Consider the following 11,576-nt stretch of genomic DNA (forward strand, 5'->3'; position numbering starts at 1 on the left):
GGCAGTATCATCCTCACAGGTTTATATAAAAACCTTTACTTGAAAGGGTCCAGTTTAAGAAATTAGCTCTAGTATCGATTAATTTGTGAGTTATAGTCGATACTAGAGCTAATTTCTTAAACTGGACCCTTAAGACAAAGTTAAAACGAGACAGACTTATATCTCTGCATGGATCTTTTCTCTTTTTAACTCTGTCTCAAGTCTAAGCTAAGTGCGCTCTGTCTCTCAGCTTTAGACTCTACAACCTTAACTTAATGTTAAGTCTGATTGTGTTATGAAACTGATCGCAATTCGCAATGTAAGAGCCTGCTTTATTACTTTTTTTCGCAATGTAAGAGCCTGCTTTATTAAGCAAAATATTTCAGCTGAAAATGTCCAATATCTGGCCCACCATAGTTTATTATTATGTAGGAAAGTCATACAAAAAATATGTTCTCTAGTTTTCTAGATAGATCTTGGGCCCTTTGAATTATTCCAAGGGTTTCCAAACCCTGCTTTATACGATTGCTCTATTAAGAGGTGGGCCAGCCAAGCAGATGTTTTGTATAATGTGTGTTACTTAAATGACCTAAAAGCTACAAAAGACTAGATTAATTTGTTTCTTAGCTGCACAAAAAATGGCAGACAATAATAATTTATAGGTACTTATGTTGTGCTGTGGGCATATTAACAATATGTTTCTACCCCTAGTCACGGAAGGGGAGGGGGTTGAGTCTCACATACTCAGTGTTTTTCAAGTTTTCCACTCGCGGGTCAGTCAAGCACCAATGATATACACGCACCACTAGTTGCACAATAATCACCATTAATCAAAAATTCACTGAGGACATAATTAAGGTCACTGGGTGTAATATCAAGAGGTCCGTACGTCTACCACTCTTCGTCAGCCTCTTGGCCTGGTTCTGCAGCCGAGGTTGCATTATTGAAATCCTGAAACAAGAAGATGTAGTTCAAAAAACGGGGGTCAAGTGCGAGCCTGACTTGCAGACGAAAGGTTCCGTACCGTCTTCAAATATAATGCACTTGTTTTTTATCTCTCTACCTATTACAGTTCATGAAATACAGCCCGTTGACAGACATACAGACGGATGGACAGCTGAGGCTTAGTGATAGGGTCCCGTCGGCACTCATCGGGTATGAAACCCTAAAAACCTGAATAAACTACACTTAAAAATATCACCACTGATGAACTTCTATTAAGGGCTGATTTTTAATCATATCACCTAATACCACAGTTCACAACACTTATGGAACTTCTGACAAAACGTTGAAGCGACGACGTCACTGGCAGGTGTCAAATGAGTACATTGACGCAGGTAGGCGTATTATAGCCCGTTTCTATGATTTCACGCAATAGCCTAATATTTGACATATCGTTGATTCAGGATCTTACCGAGAGTTACCTCACTCTACTTCACTCTACTAATACGATCACTACTACAATTTTATACATACCGTATTTTCTACTGTCCTCTACAATGAAGGCACAGAACAAATAAACAGAGTATTAAGAATGTGTATAGTAATAGCAGGAGAGCACTAATGAAATAATGAATTCACTTAAAACGGTACGCAGGATCCCTTTACATACCTAATGCCACCAAAATGAAATGTCAAGTTGCGTAACGCCAAATAAATACAGGTTTGTATTAGAGATGTTACAGAGGTTCGATTCTGATTTCGAAAGTTCCATTCCAAAGTCCGGTATAAAGTGCAATTGAGTTCTCACGAGCGATTTTGATTTTAAGTGTCAAATATCATGCCAAAAGTACGATTTTAGTTCTGTTTTAAAGGTGAACCGTACTTGGACATGACAGTTGACCCTAATAATAATACACTTTATAGAGTTAAAATGGCGCGTGAGTCATTTAGTACGGACTATATACACCTACCAAGAATAAACAGATGAATAATGTATGTAATTTTATTTTATTAGACCTACCCTTAATCTCTCCTCTTTTTCTCTCTTCTCTCTTAATCTCTCTGCTCTTTTCTGCCTCCGCCTCCAATTCCGGTCCCGACAAACCAAATTAAAAACTGCTTCCGAATTCGGTTTTAATATAACCACTTCCGTAACAGCCCTGGTTTCTATACAGTGTAACAGTTGAAACAGTGCAGACTCCTACACAGTGTAACAGTTGAAACAGTGCAGACTCCTACACAGTGTAACAGTTGAAACAGTGCAGACTCACCCTAATGTCGCTGCCGCCGTACTTGTTGCCCTTGTACGTGGCAGTGCCACCGCCCTGCAGGAAGTCGGGCACCGACTGCTCCGCCTGCCGCAGGATCTTGGCCAGGTCCGCTATTAGCGCGGCATCCTGCCAGAACAAGTAACTTGAAATACCCATATTCATACTAACATTTATCATCGGCAGCAGAATCAAGGTCACTGCCATAACCCTACCATGAGCATATTGATTATATCACCACTCAAGTAAAAAATGTGACTAAAAATGTAACTAAATTAAAATAAATCTTCCCAAGGAGTCACACCCTGAGTAACAGAGTGACTCATTGGGAATTACAATGGATAAAAACGTTGCTGCTAGTAATAGTGTGACTTGATGGGAAAATGATTTATTCCAAACAAGTAACACTGTGACACGATTTAGTGTGACTCGTTGGGAATCCATCAAGCTGAAGCGGCAGTAGGCAGTTACCTACATTTGACGCTTGGTAGGCTAGGCCGATTCAGGATCAAAACCGAGAGCTTCCTCACTTTAATTCACCCTGATGGATATAACTTCTTGACTTTGTTCATACAAAATGTAGCCTATGTCACTCGGGACATAATAACGAATTGACTGACACCTCATTTATCAAGAACTAGCTGACACCCGCGACTTCGTCCGCGTGGATTTAGGTTTTTCGAAATCCTGTGGGAACTCTTTGGTTTTTCGGGATAAAAAGTAGCCTATGTGCTAATCCAGGATATTATCTATCTCCATTCTGAATTTCAGCCAAATCCGTCCAGTAGTTTTTGCGTGAAGGAGTAACAAACACACACACACACACACACACACACACACACACACATACAAACTTTCGCCTTTATAATATTAGTGTGATAATGAGATAATCACTAAGAATAATGAGAGTACACTAAAAAGAATGGTGTGCACGTGACGTGCCTATGTCCAACAATGGATTAATAAGGGCTAGTAAAGAGGAAGGACCCTTCCTTTTGGCTTTGCTGTAGATGGGTAGAAAGAAATGCCACATACTTGATCAGCATCAAAGAACGACACCGCCTTGCCTCTGTTGCCGACGCGACCCGTCCTGCCGATTCTGTGTACGTATTCATCAATGCTTTTGGGCAAGTCGTAGTTCACCACGACATCCACGTTCTTAATATCTGCAAAAAAAAAAAAAAAACTGTGAAAAGTGGCCCTAACTTAGGTTGAAATCTATAGAGCGCACTTTGACTTTGCTTAGACTTAAGTATGAGTAAAAACGAGACAGATTTATGCCAGCCGATATAACGCTGTCTCGTTTTAACAGTGTATTTAGTCTGAGCAAAGTCAAAGTACGCTCTATGATCTCAGCCTTAATGTCAAATGAAATTTGAATTTACTGGAGATATTATGTGGGCTGATATCTAAATTAAACTAAAATGACAACTAAAAATGTATGTCCGTTCATAATGCTTCCAGCGGAAAAAGATAGCCTGACGTCGAAGATAGATTGTCAATTAAGTTTAATGATTATGTATAACTGAATTGGCCACATAAATTCAATAAAAAATAGTTTTTGGCTACGAATAACAATATTTAAGGAAATATGTAACTCAAGCTCAAAAATGGCACCATGCCGCCATTTTGTTTGGGTTCATGAGCTGTCATAACGTCATACAGATTTTTAAACAACAAATTTTCTCCAATCCATGTTCCGTGACGGCGTAGATGTGGAGTTCGTCATGGCGGCGACAGTTTCGTGTGTTTTGAAAATTTGTAGAACAGAAAAAAAAGTAAAATCTTTAAAATCCATACTAATATTATAAATGCGAAAGTGTGTGTCTGTCTGCTACATTTTTACGGCCCAACCGCTGAACCAGTTTTAATGAAATTTGGTACCAACTTGGGATACATCCCGGGGAAGGACATAGAAGGACATACATCAAAGAGTTCCTACGGGTTTAAAAAGTCGAAATCGACGCGGGCGAAGCCGTGGGCATCCTCTAGTAAATTATAAAATTCATTATATAATTTTGTAAAGTGAAATTATTTTAGATTGCTTATTGCTAATACTATCTCGTTTATACACTTTTTTCTCGCTTGGTGTAAAATACCCTTTTGTTTCTGAGAGCTTGATGATATTACCTAATCCCCTAGCTGCCACAGCGGTAGCCACAAGTATGAAGTGTTTGCCACTCTTGAAGTTGTCCATAGCTTCCTCGCGTTCCTTCTGCTGGCGGTCGCCGTGGATGGATGACGTCAGCAATTGCTTCTGCGACAACATGGCCGCTATAAAGTCCGCGTTGCGCTTCGTTTCCACAAACACGAGGATACGCTTTCCATCTGGAAAAAACCGGTCAAGTGCGAGTCAGACTCGCGCACCGAGGGTTCCGTACTCGGGTATTTTTTTTTGACATTTTGCACGATAAATCAATGCATAAAAATAAATAAAATCTGTTTTACAATGTACAGGTAAAGCCCTTTCAAATGATTACCCACTTGGTATAGGTATCTTACTTTGAAAATTGAAACACATTTAAATTTTTTTTCTGTGATGTAACCACAACGTCACGGTTTTCGGAATTATTCCTTTACTTGTGCTATAAGACCTACCTACTTGCCAAGTTTCATGATTCTAGGTCAACGGGAAGTACCCTATAGGTTTTCTTGACAGACACGACGGACGGACAGACAGACAGACAACAAAGTGATCCTATAAGGGTTCCGTTTTTCTTTCTGAGTTATGGAACCATAAAAATGGTAGATTCGTTCTTGTTATGAGGAATTTGCTGAACTTTCCCAGTTGTATTAATGATCTGGACAAGCTAATAATCTTATTCAAAATAATTTCAGTACAGAGTCAAGAATTGCAAGTCAATGATAAGTGCTAGTTGTCTACTGAGAATGTTGCTACATGGACGTTATCTCGACTTACCATACTCCTTGACGAGGCTCTGCAGCGTCTTCTGCTTTTCATACTTCGTAACCTGGTGGAAGATCTGCTCCACGTCAGTGCTGGCGCCGCCCACCACGCCCACGGCCACGAACAGGTAGTTGTTGAGGAAGCGGCGATAAGTGCTAGTTGTCTACTGAGAATGTTGCTACATGGACGTTATCTCGACTTACCATACTCCTCGACGAGGCTCTGCAGCGTCTTCTGCTTTTCATACTTCGTAACCTGGTGGAAGATCTGCTCCACGTCTGTGCTGGCGCCGCCCACCACGCCCACGGCCACGAACAGGTAGTTGTTGAGGAAGCGGCCAGCCAAGTGCTGGATGTCTTCTGGGAATGTGGCTGAGAACATCAGTGTTTGGCGCTCCGACTGTTGATATAAATAAATATTTGTTGCTCCATGACTCCATCAGATCTGATTTAGACAATTTTTTTATTGGAAAGGTTGCACCATCAGATTTTAACATTTTGTTTTTTTTTTAAACTGCTAATACATGGCACGGGTTATCCTACATGAAATAAATTCATTTTATTTCATTATTAATATCTTGAAACCAAGTAACAATGATACTATAACATATACTTCGAAGTACATTTTATACTTACAGGAGGAACCATAGTAGGATGTTGCATCATCTTCTCAACGCTGGGCATAAAGCCCATATCCAGCATGCGGTCCGCTTCATCCAGCACCACAAATCGGATACTCTCAAACGACACTCGGCCGCGATCCACAAAGTCGTGCAAGCGTCCCGGAGTCGCCACTAATATGTGACAGCCTCTAGCGATGCAGTCCCCTTGGTGTCGTACAGCTGTACCTCCATAGGCCACAGCAATCTTCAGGACGGATCCGAAAGAAAACTTCCTGGCTTCATTGAATATTTGCAGCGTCAATTCCCTGGTAGGAGATACGATAACCACCTGAGGTTGTGCCCCGTTGGCCCCAACCACCAGCTCACGAGAATCTTGTAAAAGCACGTTGATTATAGGCAGAAGGAAGGCTGCAGTTTTTCCCGACCCCGTTTGGGCACATCCCATTAAGTCTCTGCCAGCCATGACGATCGGAATCGCGTGCTTCTGTATGGGCGTAGGTTTTTTATAGCCTGACTTGAGGATATTGTCCACTACATACTTTCGCAAGTTTGCTGTTTCAAAGCTATCGATAGCGCGAGGTGGATTTTCGCCGGTTACCTATAAAAAGTAAAGTGAAAGATTTGAAGATATTTGAAGTAAAGCATTCATAAACCAAAACAAGTTGCCATCATAATATCTAAGTTGAATTGATTTACGACTTTAGAATATCGTCGCAATCGCACACGGTAGCAAAACTATTAAGTGCTAGCTTATCCGACGCTGTCCGCGTGGCCTACACAAATTTCAAACCTCTATAAGGGGTTGAATTTTCAAAAATCCTTTCTTAGAAGATGTCTAATTTCAGCCTGACCAGCCAAATAGTTTGAGCAGTGCATATCGCTTGCGAATGCATTGGTGGAACAAAAGTGTAAGCGAATGAAACCCGCTCAAAATAAGGCAAGCCCCCAAATAGACCATTTAGTTTTAGACTATTAGAAAACTCACCTTCACAGCAATACAATCAAACTTATCAAAGTTGATTCCAGAACTGATAGTACTGCTGAAGATCTCGCTTTCATTCTCGGTGGGTTCCGGCGGCACGTATGTGACTGGCGGCTTCTTCTCGCCTTCCTCGCCACCCTCGGGCCTCTCGCCGCCGTCGTCGCTGCCGCCGGTGGGTCGAGAGCAACCCCGGCCTCCTCTACCGCGGCCCCTTCCCATGCCGCGCTCTCCTCTTTCACCCCTATCTCCCCTGTCTTCCCTGTCGCCGTTGCCATAGTTGTCTCCTGTAATCAAATGAATATTGTGAAGATATCAGTTCCCACTTTGCAATACAAATTGAACTAAGTAAAATTGACTACTACAGATGTATTGTTTTATTATTTTATTATTATAATTCAACACGCTGGAAGAACTATAACACTTGTAACTACTTTTTAGTTTTGGGGAGCTGGAAGAAATCTCTATTAGAGATTTACTTTGTAACTACAATTTTTTGGTAAGTACATTAGTAATAAAAATAAATAAATGAAATTGCAATACAAAGTGTTACACACAATCCACAATACATACATCGTCATAATCTAGTTACAACCAATTGAATTACGAAAGCTACAAAAATCTTTTGTGGAGTCGACAATACAATTTTACTATTGTACACTTTTTGACAGTCAAATTTATAAGACAATGATGTAATCAATTACGTAAGCTTAAACGTACAAGGGTTCCAAACATGCCCTGGTCTGAGAAGACCACAACAAACTTAGCCATCAGTACAGTATAAAGAATTAACAATGGTATAATGATCTGCTTGATTTCTGGAATGAGTTCGGCTGTGGTCCAGAAGAGAGCTCCACTTGTTCTGCTGAATAAAGGAGGACCCTTACCTCCATTCTCATAGTCGCCTCTGTCTCTGCCACCGCCGCCCCGTCCTCCGCGGCCCCCTCGGCCTCGGCCACCGCCTCGTCCGCCGCCGCGACCTCCGCGCCTTTCTCCGTATCCATTGCTGCCACCCTTATCATAATCTGCAGATTTTTTTCATCAGTTAAATGTGGGTACTTTTGTTAGTACAGTTTGTGGGTTCCTCAGCAAAATACATTTTTTTTTCCAAATCTACAAATAGAGATCTGACTTGGGGTGACAAAATAGAAAAGAATTCAAGTAAACTTTTACAAGTGATTTTGAATCATCAAAATAATTTAGGATGACACTGATGACAGTGTGTTTATCATATATATATATTTAGGGTTATCTAATCCTGAATTATTTTACTTCTTACTTATTTTACTTTTGTGTGTGTGTTTTTACAATGGCGCTGACACGATCCTGACACAAATCCCTAAAAAAAAAGAGATTAAAAAAAAAGCACACTACACAGCCATCAATCCTGAGAGTAGATTTTTATTCAAGTAGACTTTTACAAGTGCTTTTGAAAGTTGCTTTTGAAGTGAAATAAAAATCATACCATCATTGTTGTCTTCAATGAAGGATGAAAAACCTCTACCCATGGATAGACTGTGGCCGCCATCTACATCATTGCCGTAGTTATTAATTGTAGGAGGGGGAGGCTGCGCCACCTTAAGAAAAATATACAAATTGATTTTTAAAACTATTGAATTATAACTATAACTACAATATGTTATAGCTAAAAAGAGTACCACCATTTAAAACTAGATGGTGCCCACGGCTGAGAGTATACTTCTGATGTGTCATGACACAACACAACACTAATCCATACTAATATTATAAATGCGAAAGTGTGTCAGTCTGTCTGCTACCTTTTCACGGTCCAAAAGTTTAACCGATTCTGATGAAATTTGGTACAGGGTTAGCTTATATCCCGGGGACATAGGCTACTTTTTATCCCGGAAAATCAAAGAGTTCCCACGGGATTCGCGAAAACCCAACCCATTTGTATGAAAATGGTACCGATGTAGCTTGCGTCCCTGTAATTGACATAGGCAACTTTTTATCCTGGAAAATCAAACAGTTCTAATGGGATCTTACAAAACCTAAAACCACGCGGACGAAGTCCCGGGCATCCTCTAGTATATAATACTTTCAAATCAAATCAAATTATTTATTTACTGAATGTTTTCTAAGCTTTAACAATACATAATTATACAGGTCTTTACTCTCTTATAAGTTATTATTTATTATATTAGTGTCTAACTAAATGTTGATTTCTGGTTGAAGCCAAAGTTTTAATAAACCCTCAGGAATTCAGTTCAAGATTGGCTAAAAGTAATTAAAGTGTATAAATTTTTTTTTTTCTTAAATTTAGCTTGACTTTTTAAGCTTGTTAAAAATAATAACACTCCAAAATAATGTTAATAATTACTTATAATATTTATGTACTTAAAATTAATTTAACTATCACAATCAATTTCATTTCTTCTCAACTAGAGTGAAACTATACTAGCAAATGAACTCTCAAACTCTTTTGTTCAATTTTGGTGCTTGCTAGAAATCTTCGGCTTCAATCAAAACTTCAGCCCACTTTGGCCGATGGTTGCCGAAACCAAAAGTCTTGAATAAATTGAGTCATAAAATTACAAAGCAAAGTGTTCAACAGTAAGTGAAGTGTTAACCACTCACATCACTCATACAGGTACTACTACTCATGTAGGTATATCTCAAAATAATGTTCAAAATTAGTCAACTAGAATTTCAGATTCTAATTTAGATTGATATCAAAGCAGTATTTAAATCTGAGTAGGTGATTTTAACACAACTTTCTGGTTTTTGCACAGACACAAACATAAATGACAACCAATGTTTAGTAGTAATTCGATTGTACTTACAACATCACAAGAGTCATCCCATTCGTCATCCATTATCTGTTAACAAATACATGTTTGTTTCAAACTTGGAAATGTAATTTATATTAAATGTATCTACTTACTAATGTACTTACTTAACAGTAGATAACTTTTAACAAGTGTTAATTAAAAATTAATAACACCTGACCACAAAGAGGTGATAACTTTCAAACGGCCGAACCAAGTTTGGCAGCTGCACATCATCATCAACCCATTGCTGGTTCACTACTGAGACTGGCCATAGTACACCATGCTAGCCAAGTAGGTGTTGTCAGATTTCACTCACCTTTAAGAACATTATGGAAAACTCTAAGCCCTCAGGCATGCAGGTTTCCTCACAATGTTTTCCTTCACTGCTAAGCAAGTGATATTTAATTGCTTAAAACACACATAACACCCAAAAAGTTAGAGATGCATCATGTATGTCCTGGATCAAACCTCCAACCCCATGAATAGAAGGCTAACATCTTAACTACTATGCTGTCACTGCTCCAGCTACACATCTCGCTACCTATTGACTTAAATGTACAGGTGCAGCAGTTTCCACTTTTATTTCATCCTACTTTAGAACAAAATGACTTTATCATAATGACTAATATTAGGTTTAGCTTAGGGCTTTTATATTTTTGAAAAATTTTCATTCTGCATTGTGGAATAATAACACATTCATATTATAGATTATTACCAATTACTTAAAACTGGATAAAAGTGCATTTCAAGGCTATGAGATAGGCTAAGGGATAGAAAGGTTTTTGAAAACTAATGGATTTTTAACAAAGTTAGCCCTAGCCTCACTTGATATTAGTATTGTATATAGGTATAGGACATAGGTATTTTATCGCAATTGAAAAAGTGTGCTAGAAAAACCAAAAATGTACTCATTGCTCTTTTTCTGTTTCTACCCTTCATTTTAAATTGTAAGCGGAGAATAAAACTAACTAAGGATTCCGTAATTACGGAATCCTTAGTTAGTTTTATTCTCCTAAAGTACCGACCAAGTAAGGAATTCCTTACTTGGTCGGTTTGTTATTCATTGGATTGTTCAACTTTCAATATACACAAAAGATAGAGATATTTTGATTGCAGTTGTGATTTAGTCGGTTACAAAAATAAGCTGACAAAGCTTGTACCGGCATCAATGGCTCACACGTGCTATCACCAGGAAACTAGTTACTGTGAAAATAAGATATAACTATCCCTATATCGTGGAATTTCTTACAAAATCAATTTAACTTACCACGGTTAGAATAGTTGCTTCTAACTAGTTTAGTTTAGAGACAAAGACGAGCTTTGTGATGGCGGCGCCTGGCCTGAAAAAAGAAGAACAAATAAAATGAAAAACAGTTGAAATATTGAAATGTCAAGTCAAAATCACAGACCAAGACATGTACAACAGTAAGCCAAACGATATACAGTCAGCACGGGTAACATTGTAAACATGTCAAACATAGTGAGTCGACGAACGGCTCAATGGAAATATTAACAAAATAAAACAAATTTTTACCTGCAATTTGCAAACATATAACTAAAGCAACTAGTAAATACGTTGTAATTGCAACGATCTATGTACTTCCCTGCCGGCAAAAACTAATTTTATAATTAATACGATAAAAGTTCTAGCCATTCTAACCCTAAAAACCTTTTTAAACATATTATTATGATACCTATATTGATGTTTTATCAATGTTTTTTTTGAACAAATTCATTTAAGTAACTTAACATTTATTTTTAAAGAATAATCATTATTTTATTTTAACAATGGTAGTAACAAGCATATTTTAAAAATGATATATTTGACAACCTGGTGCCCAGTAAGTGGTTTCTCTCCTGAGCTGTGCTCCTGACTCCTGAGTGATTGTAGCCCCAGCTTCAGAGAATAATTACTCAATGATATGATATTATTAAAAATAACTGCTCACTGGTTACCGAAGTTGCCACGAAAAAATATCACGTAAAAAAATCCCTAATAATACATACCCTTAAAAATATAAGTCTCTAAAAACCCATCCCACTTATTTTACCGCCTCATCGTTCATGAAGAACGATGTTACATCGA

General features: G+C 38.5%; 1 protein-coding gene across 1 annotated transcript; it reads right to left on the bottom strand.

The window, feature by feature from the left end:
• Positions 1 to 347: 347 nt before the first annotated feature.
• Positions 348 to 10,872, bottom strand: LOC123875695 (ATP-dependent RNA helicase vasa). The gene is made up of 11 exons (XM_045921682.1): positions 10,758 to 10,872; positions 9,503 to 9,538; positions 8,164 to 8,275; positions 7,586 to 7,723; positions 6,705 to 6,985; positions 5,733 to 6,317; positions 5,301 to 5,496; positions 4,320 to 4,517; positions 3,225 to 3,355; positions 2,193 to 2,318; positions 348 to 930 (listed from the first exon to the last, which is right to left on the bottom strand). The coding sequence occupies exons 2-11, from the start codon at positions 9,533 to 9,535 to the stop codon at positions 871 to 873; spliced, it is 1,860 nt and encodes a 619-aa protein (XP_045777638.1). The 5' UTR covers positions 9,536 to 9,538; positions 10,758 to 10,872; the 3' UTR covers positions 348 to 870.
• Positions 10,873 to 11,576: the final 704 nt, after the last annotated feature.

The sequence above is a fragment of the Maniola jurtina genome, chromosome 20 (assembly GCF_905333055.1).
Source record: "Maniola jurtina chromosome 20, ilManJurt1.1, whole genome shotgun sequence".
Lineage (NCBI taxonomy): Eukaryota > Metazoa > Arthropoda > Insecta > Lepidoptera > Nymphalidae > Maniola > Maniola jurtina.

Excerpts from the sequence above, each read along its gene's own strand:
- LOC123875695 (XM_045921682.1), bottom strand. The coding sequence starts at position 9,535 with ATGGATGACGAATGGGATGACTCTTGTGATGTT. Across the intron at positions 5,497-5,732 it reads ATCCTACTATGGTTCCTCCT|TCGGAGCGCCAAACACTGAT; the intron begins GTAAGTATAAAA and ends TTATATCAACAG. Across the intron at positions 4,518-5,300 it reads GAGCCTCGTCGAGGAGTATG|ATGGAAAGCGTATCCTCGTG; the intron begins GTAAGTCGAGAT and ends GGTTTTTTCCAG.